The sequence below is a fragment of the Pelophylax lessonae genome (assembly GCF_965119305.1).
Source record: "Pelophylax lessonae genome assembly, chromosome: 9".
In the NCBI taxonomy this organism is placed as follows: domain Eukaryota; kingdom Metazoa; phylum Chordata; class Amphibia; order Anura; family Ranidae; genus Pelophylax; species Pelophylax lessonae.
Window position 1 is genome coordinate 51,866,157 of NC_138776.1, and position 23,840 is coordinate 51,889,996.

The 23,840-nt window shown below is 44.4% G+C and overlaps 1 protein-coding gene across 1 annotated transcript in view; it reads right to left on the reverse strand.

Moving 5' to 3' along the window:
• CCDC186 (coiled-coil domain containing 186) overlaps positions 1 to 23,840 on the reverse strand; it is a 189,120-nt gene that overhangs the window by 24,510 nt on the left and 140,770 nt on the right. Inside the window, exon 14 of the mRNA XM_082269121.1 lies at positions 19,216 to 19,426. Within this exon, the coding sequence (XP_082125247.1) occupies positions 19,216 to 19,426 (211 nt within the window). The remainder of the gene's footprint in view (positions 1 to 19,215; positions 19,427 to 23,840) is intronic.

The following is a 23,840-nucleotide window of genomic DNA, read 5'->3' on the forward strand; positions in this document are numbered from 1 at the left end:
GTCTCTTGAACAGATACAATGAGTGCGTTTACCAACGCGTCCTCTCGGGCTATGGCGGATGCCGAAACATCCTCCTCACTGTCTGAAGAGACAGGACCCGAGACACCAATACCAGATGAAGTACCTGCAACTGCAGAAATAGGCTCAGAGTCTGAATCCGAGGTTTCAGATAATAAGGGGTTAGGCGGGGGTCGCTTTCTTGCGCCCTGTCCCTGACAAGCCACTTCCACCCGGGACACAAAAGTTTCCATAATAGCTGACAATGATTCAATTGTCAATGGGGTGCTGGAGGATCCCGCAGACCCCTCGAGGGGATCCGGAGGAGATACATGAGTGGCAGGGTCCATGTTAATACAGGACACCTTTGCCAGCAAAAACAAAAAAACTTTTTCTTTTTTTTTTTTTTTTTTGTGTGTCTCCCCCTAGCGCAATAGCGCCCCTCAGAGTACCTGCTTCTCGATCCCAGAGAGAGAGAGAGGGACCCCCAAGGCTCACCAACCGATGCAGTGCAGTTTCCAACAAACTGCAGCCAGCGTCTGTCTTACACAGACTGGAAGGAGCTGTTTGCTTTTTCCCCGGGCAGAAGGCGTGGCTCCGCCCCCTGTGTACGCCTTCCGGCGTTCCCAGCCCTCCACGAGGAAGCTGGGCTCACAAAACATGGCCGCCCCCATAGAAGAGACATAAGACTCCAAAAACATGGCGGCCGGCGTGACCTGAGGACATACATGCATACGGTCTATGGCAAAATGGCGGCGGACCGCCGATATCGTCTTCCCAGCACATCCACCTGCACTCTGCTAAGAGGTGACATATGGATCTACAGAGATACACTGCACATAAGGTAGGATTATACCTCCTATGTCTGCTGTAATGTTACAGTCTGCTGGGTAGAGTGTTAGCTCTTGAACCAAGTCCACTTCCCACAAACACATGCTGTATTACAAGGGGGACTTGTAAGTATCAGATATATACTGACCATATATGGAGGGGCCCATAATATATACTGCCTCATAATGAGGAAAAAAGGGAACGTTTACTCACCATACCGAACCGACAGGCACCCTCTCTTCACAATACCCTCTCCACCGGGGTGGGGGTTTGTGGACGCCTCGACTCTCTGGTACCTGGCGTCCAAGCGAGACTTTTAACTCGCAAAGTCAGTCCCTTTACTGGGACTCCGTCGCGGCCGACTCAGCGCACTGGTCTGCACGCGCTTTTAGGCAGAAACCGGGGTGACCACTGGATTTCAACATCCAGCCCGTCGCCCGGCCCCGCATACTTACTTGAATACGTCGCGGCCGACCAAGCGCAATGCCATGGTCTGCACGCGCTCGTAGGCCGGCTGGGGTGACCACAAGTGTCGCCCAGTCCGGCATTTTTGCTTGAAGATCTCACAGGAAAAAAACACTGGAGAAAACTACCTAAAAAAATGTCTTTTTCTTAAAGAAAAAAAGTCTTGCCAGGACCAAAAGATCCCAGCAAGGAGCTTAGGTCCTTACTCCTGACTAGACAGAAAAAAACTGATTCCCTGTAGCAGAGAGAGGGAGGATATACCCTCAGGGACTGCCCCTAGGGTGGAGCCAGAACGTTTTGTCATTCTGCCTAGTCCTACTCCTGCGGAGACAACATAACCCAGCTCTTGAGAATCAAGAAGACTACGTCTGTCAATGAGCGATAGAGAAAGGTACTTCGATATATATATATTTTTTTAATTTTAAACTAATTACAGTGCCATCATCCGCATACAGAAGGTGAAGGAACATTGTGAGGGCTCTTTCACACGGAGCGGACCGCATTGCGATCCGCTCCGGCACTTTTTTTTTTTTCACGGAGCGGATGACACTTGTGTCATCCGCTCCGTATGTCCGCATATCATCCCATCCGTTTGCGGATGATATACGGACATAATGTAAGTCTATGGGCATTGCGGATGTCAGCGGATGACACCGCTGACATCCGATTTTGCATCCGTTCCGTTTTTTAAACGGAACAAAAATAGGGTTCTGTTCCGTTCCAAAAAATGGAACAGAACTGAAAGGACGAAAATCGGATGTCAGCGGATCATCCGCTGACATACGCAATGCCATTGACATACATTATGTCCATATATCATCCGCAAAAAAATAGGATGATATACGGACATGCAGAACGCCCATGTGAAAGGGCCCTAAAGCAATGTGTGTGTTTAGTATCACGTTAAATCTACAATGAATTAAACAGTAGCTTACCATCCACTTGTTCCAAGCGGTGTCCTCGTTTGCCTATTCTTCAGTCTTCATCTTTTTTTACCTGGTGATCCTGCCAGTTTGTAGACATCCAGGCCTAGGGAAGCATCATTGTCATCTTAGACTGCCTGTTTTGTTGACTCTAAGATGACGCCAGTGTGCCTGCCTTTACGACTTGAATTCCACAAGAAGCACAAGGCCTCATGGGACCTCAGTGTCATCAGAGAGAAGGACATGCAGCCACACTTAGAATGCCAGTGTAGAAAAAGGAAGTGGTTGAGTAAATCACAATGGATGAGCACATTAATCCCCCCTTAACCAACATGCTATTGAAATCTAGTAAGTTTAGTCTAGTCTAGTTTTTACTTTCCTTACATAACTTATTTTAGACCCAGGAACATCATCGTTGTGTGTCTATGCAATGCAGGCAGATCATGGCTGGTGGGAGGGGGCCAGCAAGGTGATGTGGCTTCCTAAAAACATCACACCACCCTGCCTCAGTACTCCGCTAGGGAGCCATCAGTCCTGGTGCAAGCAATGGGCTGGCTCCCAGGTGGGGTTATGCGAATATTAAAATGCCTTGATGGATGGATGTCTAGAGGAGTGGGAGCTCCTAGGCTGGTTGTATTTGCATGCAGATTCTCCTAGGTAACATCCACATGCAATGCTGACTGAAGAAATTAAATGTAATGAATGAAAGGGACAGGCCAAGGACAGTTACTCTGGAGAAGAAACGGTTTTTTATTTCGTGCCTGCGATGCACTGCGCAAAAGTAAAACACCAAAAGGAATCAAAAAAGTTAATGTGAACACACACACAAAAAAAGTGCACAATGATGTGTCTTTGGCCTCCTGCCGAAGAGAAAGGACTCCTCTCCCTGGTCCCCTAGGGTGATAGACTCCCGAAGGGGGCAAGGCACACTCAGGTCCACCTAGCCAAAAGACCTGGTGGACCCTGCTTCTCATGGTCAGCCGAAGCCAACCAACGAGTACTAAGCGGGAGGCTCTCTTGCAGAGAGACCCCCACCCCGTTCCACAAGGCAGAGAAGGAAGAAAACTAATGGCCACACATAATTCCCCTAGACTTTAGGGTAAGTGCAAAGACCATCTACCCCACCATCTGTGAGTAAAGGAAATAAGACACAAAAATGAGCAGAGGGACACACGTGCAGCGAGTATAAAAAGATAAAAAACGTGACAATGTCAAAAGTGTGCACAATGGCTAGGCTTTGTGGCCTGGTAACAAAAGTTGCCCTAATCGTTGCCAAACGACCTAGCCCATGAGACAAATTAAAAAAATAAATTAATTAATTAAAAAAATAAATAAATAAAAAAAAAGAAAAAAAGCTTTAGTGTACATGCTCATCTAAAAAGTGGCCACAGATGACTCATTTTATTCTGTTTAGCTCGCAGGCACACAAACAAGGTGGATGGAGGAATCCTCCCTGCTGAGTTAAACAGCGGGAACCTATTGGTACCAGAATACACTGATCAGCAACTGCAGCTTCTGACCAAGAAGCATTTTCCAACATTACTGCACAACTTCTGTCGAACAGGGAAGGCCACACATGGATCGAAATTTGGCTATACCATGCTTAACTGGCTGAATTTTTCCCATCTATGGCCAGCGTTAACACTGTCCACAAGGTGACAACGTTGTGGTGGTATTTCACTTCAGCACAAATTATGTTGTCACCTTGGTACGGGATACGAGATTATAAAGCACCATTCACACGAACAATCTGTCACGCTGTGAATCCCAGTGGCAGTCATCTGCTTGATGGCTGCGACTACTCACACACACAGCTGTCAATCTCAGAATCAGTAGATGCCTGCCTCTGGGATTTACAGCAGTGCTGTATTTTGGTGTAGGCCGACAAGGCCCAGGCCTAGGGCGGCAGCGAAAAAGTTGCCCCTCCTCCACCTGAGACTCTATTGGCCACTGGTTGCTAGAGCCGTCCCTCTCACCCCTCTCTTTCTCTCTCACCCCCCTCTCGCTCTCAACCCCTCCTCTTTCACCCCCCCTCTCTCTCTCACTCTCTCTCACACATCCCCCTCGCTCATGCCCCACCCCTCCTTCTTACCCACCCCCTCTCTTTCTCTCTCATGCCCCACCTCTCTCTCCCTCTCTCCCACCCATCCCCTCTCTTTCTCTCTCTCATCCCCCCTCTCTCTCCCTCCCTCTCCTACCCCCCTCTCACGAGATCTCAGGGGTTTATACTGGGGACATTTGGAGGGAGTCACATCCATTAAAAAGGAAGGAGTGGGGCAAATGTACATAGGAGGGGGAGGGGGCGCACAATTATAGTCTTGCCTAGGGCAGCACAAAACCAAAATACACCACTGATTTACAGAGTGGCAAAATGACCATGTGAATGGTGCCTAACAAATCTATTGTCAGGATCAACTCGTATTAAATCTAAAAGGTACAGAGGGGACTCAGATAAACAAAAATGGCTGTTATTGCCAATGAAAGACTGCATCATGTACATCATTTTTTATTTTGCCCTGAGCTATACTTTAACAAATTCCCCAGCTCTAGAAGATGCACACTGCCTCAATATAAACAACAGCAGTTTAAGTTTTTCAGAAAAGTTCGATCTTTTTTCATTAAAAAGTTGCCCTTAAGATCCACTTTGCTAGGCCTTGAGGCCAGTGACTTTGCCTAGGCTGAGATTATGTCATTGGTCTGCTGCAGGCAGGACGACACATTTCCTCAGTCTCCTCTCCCCCAGTGATCAGATTGCAACATTGTAACAAGTCACAAGGTGAGATGCTGCGGCAGGGGGCTGATCTGTGTCATACATTTGTGTACACATCAAAGAACTGCACAGGCACCAGGATTTACATGATTGTGCCATCTGTGGATCCGGCATCTCAGTCCAGGAAGCACAACCTCAATTCCAAAAATGTTGGGACACCGTTTAAAATCTACTTTAAAACATAATGCAATGATTTGCAAATCTTTTAAGCTCTAAAAATTGTAAATTCAATCTAGGACAATAGCACAGCTTTGCAGTATTAGAGTCCGGGTGGTTAGCCGGCCTGCCTGCAGTCCAGACCTGTCACCAATTGAAAATATTTGGTACATCTTGAAACGAAAAAAAGACAAAAGAATTATATATCAGGCAAGAATGGGACAACATTCCTCTCCCAAACCTCCAGCAACTGGTCTCCTCAGTTGCCAGACATTTACAGAGTGTTGTAAAAACAATAGAGGATGCTACACTGTGCTAAACATAGCCCCCTTCCAACTATTTTGGAATTAGGTTTGTACTTTGCCAGCTTTTTGTTGCCCTGTCCCAACTTTTTTTTTTTTTAAAAGACGTGTTGCTGCCATCTTTTTTAAAATTACTTTTTTTTTTTCCAAAAATGGTACATTTCTCAGTTTAAACATTTGATACGGTTTTTATTTCCTATTGTGAATAAAATTTGGGTTTATAAAATTTGCAAATAATTGTATTCTGTTTTTATGTAGAATTTAAACAGTGCCCTGTTTTTGAAATTGGGATTTTTAGATGCTGACCCTGGATGATGCCTGAACAGAGAAGGGAGAGAAAATCAGGTGAAGGCATTGTCAGGGAGAGTATAGGGATTTCTGTGAGAGGTAATAAATGCCTGAAAAGAGTTGCACCTACCTATTACTTAGCATGTGCAGGTGTATCTAAAAAAAAAATACTATATCATCAAAAAGTTATTTTATTTCAGTATTTCAATTCATAAAGTAAAACTCATATATTATATATAGAGTGATATATTTTAAGCATTTCTTTCTTTTAATGTTGATGATTATGGCTTATAGCTAGTGAAACCCCAAAATTCAGCATCTCAGGAAATTAGAATATTGTAAAAAAAGTTCAATATTGCAGACTCATGGTGTCACACTATAACTAGCCAATTAACTCAAAACACCTGTAAAGGTTTCCTAAGCCTTTGATGGTCTCTCAGTTTGGTTCAGTAGGTCACTCAAACATGGGGAAGACTGCTGACTTGACAGTTGTCCAGAAGACAGTCATTGACTTCCTCCACAAGGAGAATAAGTCACAAAAGGTCATTGCTAAAGAAGCTGGCTGTTCACAGAGTGCTGTATCCAAGCATATTAAAGGAGAGCTGAGTGGAAAAAGTATGGTAGAAAATAGTGCACATCAACAGGGATAACCACAGCCTGTAGAGGATTGTGAAGCAAAGGCCATTCAAGAATTTGGGGGGAGATTCAGAAGGCATAGACTATGGATTGTGTCACAGCTTCAAGAGCCACCACACACAGACGTATCCAGGACATGGACTACAACTGTAGCATTCCTTGTGTGAAGCCACTTCTGAACCAGAGATAACACCAGAAGCATCTTACCTGGGCTAAGGAGAAAAAGGACTGGACTGTTTTTCTCAGTGGTCCAAAGTCCTCTTTTCGGATGAAAGTACATTTTGAATTTCATTTGGAAATCGAGGTCCCAGAGTCTAGAGGAAGAGTGGAAAGGCACAAAAACCAAAGTTACATGAAGTCCAGTTTGAAGTTTACACAGTCCGTGATGATTTGGGGATCCATGTCATCTGCTGGTGTTGGTCTACTGTGTTTTATCAAGTCCAAAGTCAGCGCAGCCCTCTACCAGGAAATTCTAGAGAACTTCATGCTTCCCTCTGCTGACCAGCTTTATGGAGATGCAGATTTCATTTTCCAGCAGGACTTGGCAACTTCCCACCCTGCCATAAGGACCAATACCTGGTTTAATGATCATGGGATCACTGTGCTTGATGGGCCAGAAAACTTGTCTGACCTAAACCCCATAGAGAAATCTGTGGAGGATGAGAGACACCAGACCCAACAATGCAGATGAGCTGAAGGCCGCTATCAAAGTAACCTGGGCTTCCATAACACCTCAGCAGTGCCACAGGCTGATCGCCTCCATGGCACGCCACATTGATGCAGTAATTCATGCAAAAGGAGCTCTGACCAACTAATGAGTGCATACTATACTGTACATGGACATACTTTTCAGTAAGCCAACATTTCGGTATTAAAAATCCTTTTTTTTTTTTTTTTTATTGGTCTGATGTAATATTCTAATTTTCTGAGATACTGGATTTCAGGTTTTCACTAGCTGTAAGCCATAATCATCAAAATTAAAAAAAGTAATTCTGTAATTATATCACTGTGTGTAATGAATATAAAATCTAGGAGTTTCACTTTTGGAATTGAATAAATTAACTTTCTGATGATATTGTATTTTTTTTTCTTTAATGCACCTGTATGCTCTTATCCTGACAAATATATCTGGTAACAGGTCTACTTTATAGTGGGAGAATAGCCCAAGTCGAACTATTCTTAATAAATGTTGTCTTTCCCCTACTCCTACCTATCCTGCTGAACGTGTATAAAAAAAAGTTCGGTCTACTTACCTATTTTTAATTTGGTGCGGTCACGTGATCCCACAGCTCCAGCTGTCCTTTGTCAGTGAGCGGCTGCTGCAGGGGAGAGGAAGGAGGCCAATAATGGCTGGGCTATGGGAGCCTTTGGGTGATGTCACAGAACCTGGAATTTCCAGTTGTTTTCGAGCGCCCCTCCTGCTGGGGCTGCAGGATCACGTGACCAGACCATAGTATATTAGAAATAGGTAAGCATACAGATCATTCTTTTTACAAGTTAGGCAGGATAGGTAAGAGGATGGGGGAGGGAAAATTTTTAACCACATTAATACCAGGCACTTTCACCCCCAAGCCGATTTTCAGCTATCAGCGCTGACACACAACACTGTACCCATGTTACATTTTTATTGTTTTTTTTTTTTTTTTTTTTTTTTACGCAAATAGTGTTTTCTTTTGGTGGCTTTCATCAATGGCTTTTTCTTTATTTTATGCCAAATTAAAAAAAAAAAAGTTTGAAACAAAAAACTGCGATTTTAGATTTTTCGTTATAAAATTTTGAAAATAAATAATCTTTCTTCATAAATTTAGGCCAAAATGTATTCTGCTACATTTGTTAAGTGAAAATAACCCAAATCAGTGTGTATTATTTAGTCTGTAGGAAAGTTATAGAGTCCACAAACCATGGGATATATCTGAAAATCGATCAATCCTGAAGTACTAACAACCTAGCTCATCTCTTAATGCCTAAAAAAATGCCAGAACAGTACAAATATCCTACAAATGACCCCTTTTTAGAAAGTGGACAGTGCAGGGTATTTAGTAAGAGGCATAGCGAGTTTTCTGAAGTTGTAATTTGTCACGATTTTCTATAAAACGAAAAAAATGTTAAAAAAAAAAAAAAAAAGTTTTTTTTTTTTCCCCATGCTGTCACCAGTGCCGTAATCGCCATCATAAAACTGGTGTGGTGGCGATAAGGAGGGACACTGACTAGTGACAGCATGTAAAAAAGAAAAAAAAAATGTTTAATAACTTTTTTTTACCTTTTTTTTCTTTATTTCAATATTTTTTATTTTTTTGCAATTCTTTTTTAACATACTGTGACCAGAGCAATACAGTGTTACCATAGTAACACTGTACTACTCTCGGGAGGTGATCAGGAAGGATTATTTTCCCCTCACACACGCTTATAAAAGTGATAAATGTTATAGGCAACCATTTATGAATGGCATCCATTCATCCAGTGTGTACTATTGTGAAGCTGTAAATGGCCACAGATATCACATATTACAGATGTACTGTGATTGGGTCTGTCTGTATTATGTTATCACTGTGACCAATCAGAGATCAACACAATAGTACACAATTAATGGCTATGTATGGAAGCCATTCATTGTGTACAATTGCCATGTGATCTGCTGTGATTGGTCACAGAGATCACATGGTACCGGCAGCAGTCCAGTACGCTGATTTGGGTGACAGATTCTGCCGCAGCACAGCCCGTTGGGCATGAGTGAAGTGAGATTTTGGGAGGACGTCCACACAGGATGGCAGCGCTCCCACTTGACAGTGATTCTATTATAGGCTGGGGGAGAAGCGGTTAAGAACAGTTAAGACTTAGGCGTTTCTTCCATTTTAGGAATCCGATATTGAGAGAAATATAGGGCTGCCATTGCTGACCTTCTGAAAGACCAGTTGCCTGGCTGTGTCTGGCTTTAATTTTTTTGAATAACAGACCTGGTACAAGCATGCAGCAAGTGAAGTCAGAACAGAAATCAAAAGAGCTGCAGTTCCACATCATTCAGGACAAACAACATGCCATAAATTAATCCTGGATTCTTTATTTGGATGACAATTTCTGATTATTTCTGGTCACAGACTAACACATGATTAATATCCTTTGTTCACAGTGTCTTGTTTAAACTCAACAACGGGCAAATAAAAAAAAATACAAATCAATGCATGCAGCTCTGTAGTCATTAGTACATCAATAAATGTACAAAGCAGTGTAAGTACCTGAATATGACCTAATATCAACATCTTGTAGTCCCTGCACAGCAGAGCTCAGACTTGGAAAATGAGAAGTAGCATAAGGAGCCAGTCAGTTGTACTGCAGTGCAAGGAGCATGCTGATACAAGGAGAGAGCAGACAGAGAGATGAGCTCATCAGTCTGCTGCTTCTCTTTTCACTGTCCAGTCCTGGGCTGGAGGCGAGACAAGACAAGCACTACTGAACAGAAAAAAAACAAAATAGAAAAATCAGGTCTCCTGCCAGGCCAGAAGAGCTTCTATATAGGTATGCAATCTGTGTATTTAGCCATTTGCCTGGAGTTCAGCTTTAACTGAGCAGTTAATACAGTTCAGAGTTCACATGCAAAGGGCAAATCTGGTGAAGGTGGTTTCTGCATTTCGCCTAATAAATTAGCTGGATGGTAGTTAGGTCACACTTTACATCATGATTTGGGGTCTGGCAGAACATTACAAAAGGGCCATTCATTCAGGCTGTTGCCTAAGGCTGGGCTCACGCTGGTGTGCAGGTGTATGCATGGTTTCTGTGCATTTTACCTGCATTTTTAGCCACGGCCCCATGGACTTCTATATTTTTTGCTGCGTTTTCTGAAACTGTGCCAAAAGTCCTGCAGGTCACATCTTTGGGATTTGGGATCATGGTATACAGATCTTAGCACCTATGTGAACAAGGCCAAACCTCTGCCAAAAACTCAAAGAATGAATACATGTGTTGTAGGCTTAGCTAACTCCTATCTAACCAGAGAGAAAAGGATGTTTGTAATCACTGCAAAAGCCTTTCCTGAGTCCATTAGGGGCACAGCTTGGTAATAAGCAACCTATTGCCGTCTACTGGAGGGACTCCTTTAGGCCCTTTTCACACAGGCGGACCGTTCAGATCCGCCTGTTCGTTTTTTTGGCGGATCTGAACGGTCCCCCCCATGCATTCCTATGGGGCATCGGATGTCAGCGGAAACATGTCCGCTGACATCCGACCCGATCCGTCAAATCTGGAAGGATGGAAACCCAATTTTCCATCCGTCCAGCGGATCGGATCAGATGAGAACAGACCGACGGTCCCCGTTCCCATCAGATTTCCCCCATAGAGATGCATGGGGACCTGACAGTGTGTCTCCGCACACAGCGCGGAGACACAGCTGTCATCCTCCTGCTCAGCGGGGGATCGGCGGATCGATCCCCCGCTGAGAAAAGCGGAGTCCATTTGACGGACTACAAGTGTGAAAGAGCCCTTAGGTAGCAGAATAACCTTAGGTTGTTTATTAGCAAACTGGGTCCCTCAAAAGGACAATGGAGACATTTTTAACATAAGCATATTTATCCGATTATTACCAAGAAATTTTTTTTCGGTCCTGATTAAAAAAACAAACACACCCATTCCTTATATGCTGGTCATACAGGTGGAAATGTGATCTTAAATTTTCATTCTCAATTAAAAAAAAGGCAATCAATTTGGAGAAACCCCAATCTCAACGCAATAGAAGATCTGACCGCTTCCTATCAGATAGCCTGTACCAGTTCTTGGTTTTAATCACAGTATTTTTCCAAATTAATTTCGATGAATAAACTTGATCAATTTGCCAGTTGATCAGACTCATTAAAAAATGTATGTAATGGCGTATGTCACCTAGGGTGGATTTTTTACATATTTTTTCAGACTGTGTGGCTATACAGAGGTTTTGGCTAAAGGTTACTGAATGTATATAGAGGAAGTTACAACTCTCTGTGTTAGAACTACTGTTGAAGTGTGTCTCCTGGGACTAGTTGATGCCCTGGCTCCTAAGAGAGTAACACATACTCTTTTGACATTACTATTCTATGCTAGAAAGATGATTGTTCTCTCTTGGAAAAAGCCTACACCTCTTGCTGCTCTGGCCTGGAAGTCACTTATTAATAAAGCCCTTCACTTCTATAAAGCCACATATACTAGTAGGGGGGATACGCAATACATTTTAAAAAGTGTTGGGTGGGTGGACGAATAGTGCATCTACAGCGTCTGAATAAGTTGGTATGTTACGATGGCTCCTGGTAATTGCCATATTGTCCCGGCAGGCATACACCCACTCATTCTGTTATAGGATTCAGTTTTGTTGCAAGCAGTTTTTAGAAGAACAAACCCCATCACACTCAGAAATAGAGTGGTGGGTGCTGCGTCTGTCAATGAACTTCAGAGAAAATAATTTTACAGTAAGTAAAAAATCCAGTTATCTCTTTTGTTCATTGACAGACGTAGCTCCATATTCTTCTTGACCATTGGGAGGTCCCAAAGCAGTATTTGCATGAGGGGGTGGGAAAACGACGCAGAAAAGAACGTAATTCCCCAAAGACTAAACTTAGCCAACCAGTGAACATGGAACTCACTTAGAAAACATACACCCTCAAAGAGAATATTTTCTCTTTTAAACAGAAGCTTGCAAAACCTTGCGGCCAAAAGAAGCATCCGAAGATGCCAACACATCTACTTCGTAGAATTTTGTGAACATGTGCACAGGCGACCAAGTTGCAGCCTTGCAAAATTGCATTACAGACGCCTAATGGCGAAAAGCCCAAGAGGCACTCAGTGCCCTAGTAGAATGCGCCTTCACAGGGAAAGGTGGAACCTGACCCTTCAGTGAATAAACCTGTACCACCATCTGCCTGATCCATCTGGATATGATCACGGCAGACGCAGCCAATCCCTTTCAAGGTCATTCTATTCCTGGGACTCCATATGAACCCTGGAATAGTGCAGTGTAACTTTAAGAAAACTGCGAAAAAACTAACCCACACCGCTGCACCAGCGGTACTACAAGTCCCAGCCACTAGCACGCCAGATAGCAGGGTGAAACAGAGAGACCTACAGAGACCCCAATAGACATACCCCCATTCGATATGGAGGAGAACAGGATCGGTCTGCTGTGCAGAGAAAACGATCTTCACAGGAAGAGGAAGTACCTGGATCATCGCTAGAGTAAAGGCCTAGCTGCTCCCTGCTGTCCAGCTTTTGCGGACTCCGAGAAAATGGCCACCCAATGCATTCCTATGGGGAAACTACAAAAACATGGCCGACCATGCATTTCAATGGGAACTTCTGCAAAATGAGGCTGACCGATTCTACAGTAAAATGGCGGCCCCCTCGGAACGCCACGCGGTCTCCAGGACCCCCTAAGAGGTCCAAACGATTAGTGGCATTGAGGGGTCCCCGGCAGGGACCTCCACCAGGATTAACCCCCCCCCCCCCCAAGGGATCCGCTATAGCAGCATCAGCGCGCCCACCCCCAGAGGACCCCCATCACTGAGGTAGGGACCTCTATGATGGTGGGGAGGGAGGCCCTGGGGGAGCCTGGTACATACCGAGAGGCCAAGGGGAATGAGGGGTACCCAAGGGTCCGACCTTCCCAGGGAGTGGCCCACGTCCGCCAGAGCTATGGGGGGACACTACTCACCATACCAACGACATCGGGTGAGCTCCACTCCGGATAGACTACCTCTCCACTCGGGGTGGGGGTGCTGACGGCCAAGTTGTGCGCTGCGACTCAGGCCGAACCAGGTCGTGTGCATCTCGGTGAAGTGTTTCACCAAAAAAAAAAAAAAACGCGTTTGAAAAATGTCTGCGCAGATACTGTGCGACAAATTCCCAAGGGTCTCTGCTAAAAAAACATATATAATGTTTAGGGGTTCTGAGTAATTTTCCAGCAAAAAAATGATTTTTACATGTAAGAGAAAAGTGTCAGAATTGGCCTGGGTGGCAAGTGGATAGACTTACTATGGAGCTTCCATTGTCGGCTGTCTCTCCTGCACCCGCTCCACACTAAAGCTGCCGCTGTCAGCTGATGCGGGCACCTGACCGGATCAGCTGCAGATTAGGTAGGTACAGCAAATTTTTGCTTTTCAGGGTTACATATATTAGGTTTAGAATGTGGCAGAAAACAGGTTTAGCATTTCTTAGGTTTCGCCTGAACTTCCACTTTAATTATATATGTACCCATATTTGCTGTAAGAAAAAAAAAAAAAAGGAGAGAATGTTCTTTACAATGAAAAAATATTTTTTCCAATGCAGGTTAACTTGATGGGCAAAGTGACATGTCCTCTTGAAAGCTCACTTTGACCACCATGCACTGATATAAACCCATATGCTCTTCCCTGATGCTCGATCTGTCTGCAGAAGCCTTGGCTCTTATGCCTTGTGTAAGTTCAGTGTCGAGTTAACATAGGGTGATGATCTTATCCCTCCCCCGTGTGACACTGTTAACGCCTGTGGATTGGATGCGGAGACCAATGCACCTCATCTGTCAAATGCCCTCTGAAGAGTGATCCAAATGCAGACCGCTCTTCAGACAGAAACAAAAGTGTAAATAAGGGCTAAGGGAGTGAGCTTCCATGCAAAGCTCCTACTTCTTTCTAGATATCATGACTGGTGTATCCGGCCAGAAATTGACAAATGTACCTGGTCAGCTTTTCCAAATCTTTAGGGATTCTAACATGGCACCGACACAAGAGACTGGGCTTCTGGATGTGCCTAATAGTGAATGTAACCAGCAGTTTCACAACTTAAAAGGTAACTAAAGGAAAATAAAAAATGACACACCTCATTTTTAAATCTGCCTGTAGTTACACTTTAAGTGCATCCACAGGTTACCATCCTACAAGATGCCAGTCACTTTCCTTGATGTTTACAGGGGTCACCGGACAGAACATTTACAAATCTGTACAATGCAATCAAATATGCAACGGCAAATGTAAAAGCCTCATCAAAAAATAACTTTTGGGTAAAAACGTTACATTAATATCTTTATAACATGTACTAAAAATACAGTCTAGTCCAACTTTTCTCAACCTTTTTTTTTAACACAGGGGAATCTTTAAAATTACTTTTTAGGTCTCATGGAACCCCTGCTAAAACTTCAAACGATTCCTGAGACTTTAGCATTAACAGTAAGTTGTGGATATATGAATGATATAAGGAATTTGGTACTTTGTGTATTTTACACCCAGAGCTGCATACACTACAGAACTAAATTACGGTACTTTTGGCAAGAATGATGAAATTAAACTAATAATAAGAAAAGAAATGAAGACCGTGAAAACTATAGTATGCCCTCACTCTGGGGGATCAGTGGAAAGTGTCCCTTTACACTGGAGGTCAGGGAAGTTCCCATAACATTGGTTGTCAATAGAGGGGGGCTCTTCATAGATTTGTGGTTGGTGGAGAAGGTCCCCATTGTACTGATGGTCAGGAAGAATGCTCCTTACATTGGTGGTCAGTGGGAAGAATGCTCCTTACATTGGTGGTCAGTGGGAAGAATGCTCCTTACATTGGTGGTCAGTGGGAAGAATGCTCCTTACATTGGTGATCAGTGGGAAGAATGCTCCTTACATTGGTGGTCAGTGGGAAGAATGCTCCTTATATTGGTGGTCAGTGGGAAGAATGCTCCTTACATTGGTGGTCAGTGGGAAGAATGCTCCTTACATTGGTGGTCAGTGGGAAGAATGCTCCTTACAGTGCATCCGGAAAGTCTTCACATCGCTTCACTTTTTCCACATTTTGTTATGTTACAGCCTTATTCCAAAATGGAATTAATTCATTATTTTCCTCAAAATTCTACAACCAAGACCCCATAATGACAACATAAAAGAAGCTTGTTTGAAATCTTTGTAAATTTTTTAAAAATAAAAAAACGTACATAAGTATTCACAGCCTTTGCTCAATACTCTGTTGAAGCACCTTTGGCACCAATTTTAGCCTCAAGTCTTTTGAGTATGACGCTACAAGCTTGGTAAACCTATTTTTTAGCAAGTTTCTCCCATTCTTCTTTGCAGGGCCTCTCAAGCTCCATCAGGTTGGATGGGGAGTGTCGGTGCACAGCCATTTTCAGATCTCTCCAGAGATGTTCAGTCTGGTTCAAGTCTAAGCTCTGACTGGGCCGCTCAAGGACATTCCCAGAGTTGTCCCGTAGCCACTCCTTTGTTATCTTGGCATCTTGGCTGTGTGCTTAGGGTCGTTGTCCTGTTGGAAGATGAACCTTTACCCCAGTCTGAGGTCCAGAGCGCTCTTGAGCAGGTTTTCATTAAGGATGTCTCTGTACATTGCTGCATTCATCTTTCCCTCAATCCTGACTAGTCTCCCTGTTCCTGCCGCTGAAAAACATCCCCACAGCATGATGCTGCCACCACCATGCTTCACTGTAGGGATGCTATATGGCCAAGTGATGAGCAGTGCCTGGTTTCCTCTAGACATAATGCTTGTTGTTCAGACCAAAAAGAGTTCAATCTTTGTTTCATCAGACCAGAGAAATTAGTTTCTCGTGGTCAGAGTTCTTCCGGTCCCTTTTGGCAAACTCCAGGTGGGCTGTGATGTGCCTTTTACTGAGGAGTGGCTTCCGTCTGGCCACTCTACCTTACAGGCCTGATTGGTGGAATGCTGCAGAGATGGTTGTTCTTCTGGAAGGTTCTCCTCTCTCCACAGAGAAATGCTGGATCTCTGTCAGAGTGACCATCGGGTTCTTGTCACCTCTCTGACTAAGGCCCTTCTCCCCCAATCGCTCAGTTTGGCCGGGTGGCTCACTCTAGGAGGAGCCCTGGTGGTTCCAAGCTTCTTCCATTTACAGATAATGGAGGCCACTGTGCTCATCGGGACCTTCAATGCTGCAGAAATTTTTCTGTACCCTTCCCCAGATCTGTGCCTCGATACAATCCTGTCTCTGAGGTCTGCAGACAATTCCTTGGATTTCATGGCTTGGTTTGTGCTCTGACATGCACTGGTAACTGTGGGACCTTATATAGACAGGTGTGTGCCTTTCTAAATAATGTCCAATTAACTGAATTTACAACAGGTGGACTCCAATCAAGTTATAGAAGCATCAAGGATGATCAATGGAAACACGGTGAACCTGAACTCAATTTTCAGTCTCCTGGCAAAGGCTGTGGTACTACTTACGTACTTGGGATTTTTTTTATGTTTAATACATTTGCAAAGATTTCAAACAAACTTCTATCAAGTTGTCATTATGGGGGATTGTTTGTAGAATTGTGAGGAAAATAATGAATTTAATCCATTTTGGAATAAGGCTGTAACATAAAGTGTGGAAAAAGTGAAACGCTGTGAATACTTTCAGGATGCACTGTGCATTGGAGGACAGTGGGAAGAATGCTCCTTACACTGGAGGTCTGTGGGAAGAATGCTCCTTACATTGGTGGTCAGTGGGAAGAATGCTCCTTACGTTGGTGGTCTGTGGGAAGAATGTTCCTTACATTGGTGGTCTGTGGGAAGAATGCTCCTTACATTGGTGGTCTGTGGGAAAAATGCTCCTTACATTGGTGGTCTGTGGGAAGAATGCTCCTTACATTGGTGGTCAGTGGAAAGAATGCCCCTTACATTGGTGGTCAGTGGAAAGAATGCTTCTTACATTGGAGGTCAGTGGGAAGAGAGCCCCTTACATTAGTGGCAAATGGGAAGAATGATTCTTGCATTGTTGGTCAGTGGGTAGCGTGCCCCTTTACATTGGTGGTCACTGGGAAGAGTGCCCCCTTACATTTGTGGTCAGGGAAGGCATGCCCCCTTACATTGGAGGTCAGGGGGAAGAATGGTTCTTCACATTTCTGGTCAGTGGGAAGAATACTCCTTACATTGCTCGCCAGTGATAAGAATGCTGCTTACATTGGTGATCAGTGGGAAGAAGGCCCCATACATTGGTGGTCAGTGGGAAGAATGCTCCATACATTGGTGGTCAGTGGGAAGAATGCCCCTAACACTGGTGATCAGTGGGAAGAATGCTCCATACATTGGTGGTCAGTGGGAAGTGTGCCCCATACATTGGTGGTCAGTGGGAAGTGTGCCCCATACATTGGTGGTCAGTGGGAAGTGTGCCCCATACATTGGTGGTCAGTGGGAAGTGTGCCCCATACATTGGTGGTCAGTGGGAAGTGTGCCCCATACATTGGTGGTCAGTGGGAAGAGTGCCCCATACATTGGTGGTCAGTGGGAAGAGTGCCCCATACATTGGTGGTCAGTGGGAAGAGTGCCCCATACATTGGTGGTCAGTGGAAAGAGTGCCCCATACATTGGTGGTCAGTGGAAAGAGTGCCCTATACATTGGTGGTCAGTGGAAAGAGTGCCCTATACATTGGTGATCAGTGGAAAGAGTGCCCCATACATTGGTGGTCAGTGGGAAGAGTGCCCCATACATTGGTGGTCAGTGGGAAGAGTGCCCCATACATTGGTGGTCAGTGGAAAGAGTGCCCCATACATTGGTGGTCAGTGGAAAGAGTGCCCTATACATTGGTGGTCAGTGGAAAGAGTGCCCTATACATTGGTGATCAGTGGAAAGAGTGCCCCATACATTGGTGGTCAGTGGGAAGGGTGTCCCCTTACATAAGTGGTCAATGGGAAGAATGATCCCTACATTGGAGGTCAGTGGGAAGAGTTCCCTTTACATTAGTGGTAAGTGATCATTATATTGATGATGTAAGGTAAACTGGATTCCCAGGATCAAAAAACTAGTGTGAATTTATGCATGTGCACATTGTGCTGCCCATACTACTAGGCAAAAGGGCAATGATGGATGTACTGTGACGGGTTGACATGCACACATTTACGCAGCAATTGCTGCGGCACATTTAAACTGACGTGCCACTGAATGGTCTCCAGCTTGTTCCAGTGTTTCCTGAGACCTGGCCAGCTGCATCAGCCTATCTGTGTATGACCCTGCTTCTCAGACTTCACCTCTGCCGTCTGACTCAGATCAGCTCGTCTGATTACTTCTGACCTTGTTTAGTAAACTAGCCTTTGCCTTCTGTTTCTGTACTGCGTTGCCCTGCTATTACTGACCTTTGCTTGCTTCCTGGACTTGCCCTCTCTCCTGTTTTGTCCAACACAGTCAGGCTGTTGCTGTCTTTTACTGGCTCTCCGATATCCTCTACTGCTGCCTGCTCTGGTACCCAACTGTTCCTGTGTCCTGTTCTATGGGCTGTGGCTTCTGGTTCTACCTACCCACAGTGTGGATTCTGTCAGCCAGTTACCACAGCACTTGTGCCACTCCATGCCTTCACACATACCATCAGGAGTGTTGGGCAGAAGGTGCAAGGGAAGACCCCACAACTTTCCCATCTCAACCAGGTATGTGATAGGTGGTCAATAGAAAGAATGCTCCTTACATGGGTGGTCAGTAGGAAGGATGAGGTTTACATTGGTGGTCAATGAGAAGAATTGGTATCGGTAACCTAGAGGAACCCTAGTTGAGAAAAGCTGGTCTAGTCTCTAAAATCAAGCAAAGCAGAAATGATACATAGTTAATTGTTGGAACAGAAGACAAAATGAGATGAAACAGAGAATGAGAAGACCCAGAGGCAACTGGTGGGGGAAGAGCCAGAGGGCCCCGTAAGGTTATAAAATTATAATTATAGTTCTAATTATAGATTGCTATAGGACAAGATCAGAGAGCACTATAGAATAACTGATATTATAATTTTTGTGTCGTACAGCGGGGCTCGTGGCTCAGCGGAGGACATGAGATTAGTGAAATTAGACATTGCTGTGGATTAGTGGCAGCACAAGCGTCAGATGTGTTAGAAGCACAGACAGACAGAAATCCGCCATGTGACATTTGGGAGATCAGCGTCATACGTACTTTGTTTTTTTCCTAATTTCCTCCACCAGTTGCTTAATATGGTCTTCCATGAACTCTATTTTTTCGTTTTTCCGGGCATGTGCTTTCTGCAGGCGGATGATCCGTTCAATAAGGACGGCTTTGTCTACTTCTGGAAAACTGTCCACAACCATGGTGTTCCCGATGTTCTCAGGAGATCGATCGCAATTGCTACTTCGAGCGTTGAGAGAACCTGTGCATAAAGAACACAAAAAACAAATAATGGTCTCATCAAGCAAAAGATGAGTGATATGAAGTAGAAAGTGTCACAAAGACAAGAAATAGAAGACGAGACAATCAGGGCAAATAAAATCAACACAAATCCAAGGCTAGGACATTATCTCCTGAAGTACTCTACACACCTGGAAGACTCTTCTGCTTCCTCTACTCTCCTGAAATGCTCTGTTGGAAGTCGGTGCTCTTTCCTCTATCTAACGCTCCTCTCCTGAAATCCTCTGAACTGCTGGATGACTCAGCTTCTTACTCTAACTCTCCTCTCCTGTAATACTCTGCCCTGGTGGGGGACTCTGCTCCTTCCTGTGTCTAACTCTCCTCTACTGAAATCCTCTGCTCTGCTGGAGGACTCTGCCCCTTCCTCCAATTCTCCTTTCCTTTAGTACTCTGCTCTTCTGGAAGTACTTTGCTGCTCCTTCCTTTGTCTAACTCTCCTCTCCTGCAACACTCTGCACTGCTGGGGAACTCTGCTCCTTCCTCTATCCAGCTCTCCTCTCCTGCAATACTCTGCACTGCTGGGGGACTCTGCTCCTTCCTCTATCCAGATCTCCTCTCCTGCAATATTCTGCACTGCTGGGGAACTCTGCTCCTACATCTATCTAGCTCTCCTCTCCTGCAATACTCTGCACTGCTGGGGAGACTCTGCTCCTTCCTCTATCCAGCTCTCCTCTCCTGCAATACTCTGCACTGCTGGGGGACTCTGCTCCTTCCTCTATCCAGCTCTCCTCTCCTGCAATACTCTGCACTGCTGGGGAACTCTGCTCCTTCCTATATCCAGCTCTCCTCTGATGCAACACTCTGCACTGCTGGGGGACTCTGCTCCTTCCTCTATCCAGCTCTCCTCTCCTGCAATACTCTGCACTGCTGGGGAACTCTGCTCCTTCCTCTATCCAGCTTTCCTCTGATGCAACACTCTGCACTGCTGGGGGACTCTGCTCCTTCCTCTATCCAGCTCTCCTCTCCTGCAATACTCTGCACTGCTGGGGGACTCTGCTCCTTCCTCTATCCAGCTCTCCTCTCCTGCAATACTCTGCACTGCTGGGGGACTCTGCTCCTTCCTCTATCCAGCTCTCCTCTCCTGCAATACTCTGCACTGATGGAGGACTCTGCTCCTTCCTCTATCGAACGCTCCTCTACTAAAATACTCTGCACTGCTGGAGGGCTCTGTGCCTAAAGCTGGTCATACATGGGATAGAAAATTGAATGGCAAATCGAGGTAGATCTAACGTTTGATCTTTGTATCGTTGGTATGCTTACTGCGACAGTCAATTTCTGTTTCAAGACTAAACAAATGAACATGTTGGAAATTTTTCCCAAACAATTTTCTATTCATTAGTAGGTCATTTGTTCAAAAAAAAAAAAAAAAAAACCCCAAAAAATTAAACAAAATGCACATGAGCTGTAGGGGTATTAGTAGAAATCGATCTGGAAAAAACAATGTTTACATTTCTGATACAATGATTGGGCCATTAAATGATCGATGGAAAAAACATTTAGTTTTTTTTAATTTTCGTTTTTCTACTTATCTATGGCCAGCTTTACTTTTAACTCTAATGTACATGATTTCCCTCTGGAAGCAGAACACAAAGGCAGATAAAAATAAATTACTATAAAGCTGAAAGTGATTTTACTCACAAAACTGAAATTGATAAATTTTCTCCTTTTCACGAACTGTCCCTGTAAAAGCAGCCATTTATTGTTTGCTACGTCATGATGAGAGGATACAAGAAATGTAATCATACAGAATTTTGTGCTGTGTAGGAGGAAAGTGAACACTGGTGGTTAATCCAGCAGAATACAGCTATAAACAACACTATACTATGGAGTTAATGTGCGCCGATGGTTTCAGTGTAACACTTGTTGTATTGTTATTCTGGCAGCTAAACAATCGTATCAGCAGGGGGAATACTTGTCTTTAAGTATTATTACCAAAACCACTCCAATTACAGATGTATAGCTTCACAATGCAGCTTAATGGGTCCATCCAGCTGGCAGGTACAATGTGTGATTTATGAATCAGAAATAAGAGTAAGGGGATAGGGAAGACTCCCACAACAACAGAACTGCAGAGGCTTCCATGGAAAAGAAGCTTAACCCTTCATTACGGCAAGGAGAGCGAAAACCTGACATTGAGGAGCTTGTACATTTAGTCTGGAAAAATGATTAAGGTGAAACTCCCATTTATTTTCTTTTTGTTTTGCCAAATCTTATTTACCTTGTGGATGCTCCAGTGCTGTACCTAACTTCCTCCTTATTCCAGCGCCAATCGGGACGTGAGCGCCGCTCAGCCCTAGAGGAATGCCTGCTCCCCCAACACCAAGTAAGAAGAGGAAGCTGTTATGACAACATCAGACCAGCTAGAAGACTTTATTTTTACTTGCTGTTCCAGCTTGTAACACTTCCTGTTCTGCTGTTCCAGCTTGTAACACTTCCTGCTCTGCTGTTCCTGCTTGTAACACTTCCTGTTCTGCTGTTCCAGCTTGTAACACTTCCTGCTCTGCTGTTCCAGCTTGTAACACTTCCTGCTCTGCTGTTCCAGCTTGTAACACTTCCTGCTCTGCTGTTCCAGCTTGTAACACTTCCTGCTCTGCTGTTCCAGCTTGTAACACTTCCTGCTCTGCTGTTCCTGCTTGTAACACTTCCTGCTCTGCTGTTCCTGCTTGTAACACTTCCTGCTCTGCTGTTCCTGCTTGTAACACTTCCTGCTCTGCTGTTCCAGCTTGTAACACTTCCTGTTCTGCTGTTCCTGCTTGTAACACTTCCTGTTCTGCTGTTCCTGCTTGTAACACTTCCTGTTCTGCTGTTCCTGCTTGTAACACTTCCTGTTCTGCTGTTCCTGCTTGTAACACTTCCTGTTCTTGGATGACAAGGCTAACTTACTGTACTACAACTATTGAGGAGCAGCGTTGGCACCCTTTGACAGGACAGCAGAACACCTACCCCTCTCTATGCCATTAGGCAGAGGTGTTCTGTAGTCTAGCAGTGGAGAACTGAAGTTATTACAGTAACTACAAGTGCAGATATTTTACCATAGCTTTTAAAGAGGAAGTAAACTTCCTTCTCTTGCTTCTACCTATAGGTAAGCCTATAACAAGGCTTACCTATAGGTAGTGTAAATATCTCCTAAACGTGCACCATTTAGGAGATATTTACATTGCATGCAGCCAGTGACATCACTGGCGCATGCCCTCTGAAGGAACGGCTGCCGGGCTGTTCCTTCAGAGCCCTGAACTGTGACCATCAGGGTCATGGAGGTTTAGTGAGTGCACATCATGAGGGCATGGGATTTATGTTTTGAGAAGGTGTTGTTTTGTAGTCCACTACGCATTGTTTGGTATATAAAAAGGAGTATGGGGTAGGCGCTGCTCTGTGTGTTAGTACATTTATTTTGATGCAAACGTGTTGTATGTAAAGTGCTCAAGCAAAGGATGTATTCCTGGTGTAAAGACTCAATAAAAAAATCAGTAAAATCAATGTAAACAGTTTCAATCAATAAATCAATACTGTATGATTAATAAAGATGCTAGAAGTGCGATAAACAATATGTGCAAACAAACAGTTCTGAGACTAGATTTTCCCTTTACCACCACTAGAGGGAGTGGTGTGCAAATGAATATAGATTATAAATAAACACACTAAGACCCCGTTCACATAGGGGCGACCCGACTTGCTGGGGCGACCTGTGAAGTCGCGGTGCACAATGTGCACCGCGACCTCGGCGCGACATGCACGGACTTCATATAATTGAAATCAATGCAGGTCGCCTCCAGGTCGCCCCAAAGTAGTACAGGACCCTTTTTCTAAGTCGGAGCGACTTGTGTCGCTCCTATTAGAACGGGTCCTGTGCTAATCTATGGCAGGCGACCCACCGCGACTTGTCAGGCGACCAAGTCGCCTGACAAGTCGCGCTAGTGTGAATGGGGACTAATTGTGTGTAAATCAACAGTGCATGTCTATTAAAGTGCCAATAGTGCAATCCACAAATATATCAATAAATAACCAAAGTGCTGAGAATGAGTGACCCTTTTGGGTGGCCCAAATTATAGCTATTGTGAAAAAATAGTGCAACAAATGCAATACAATGTGTCAATGTATATAATCACATGAAACAATAGTAGTGACACTCCTAACAAGTCCATAAATTATAAGGTGCTTATTCCAAATTCCATGACAGTGCTTGTAGTAGTTCACAATCAATCCATAAATAGAGTGCTTAATTCAATGGGGGTCCTTCCCCGTGATCTTGTAGTAATTGCAGGTATGCACCAATGGCTAAAGTGACTTGTGCTGGTTCCTTTCCTTAGTGCATAGAAGGCTCGGGCAGGTGCTATCCCCCTATGGTCAGGCACTCACCGCATATCCTTACTCCTGCT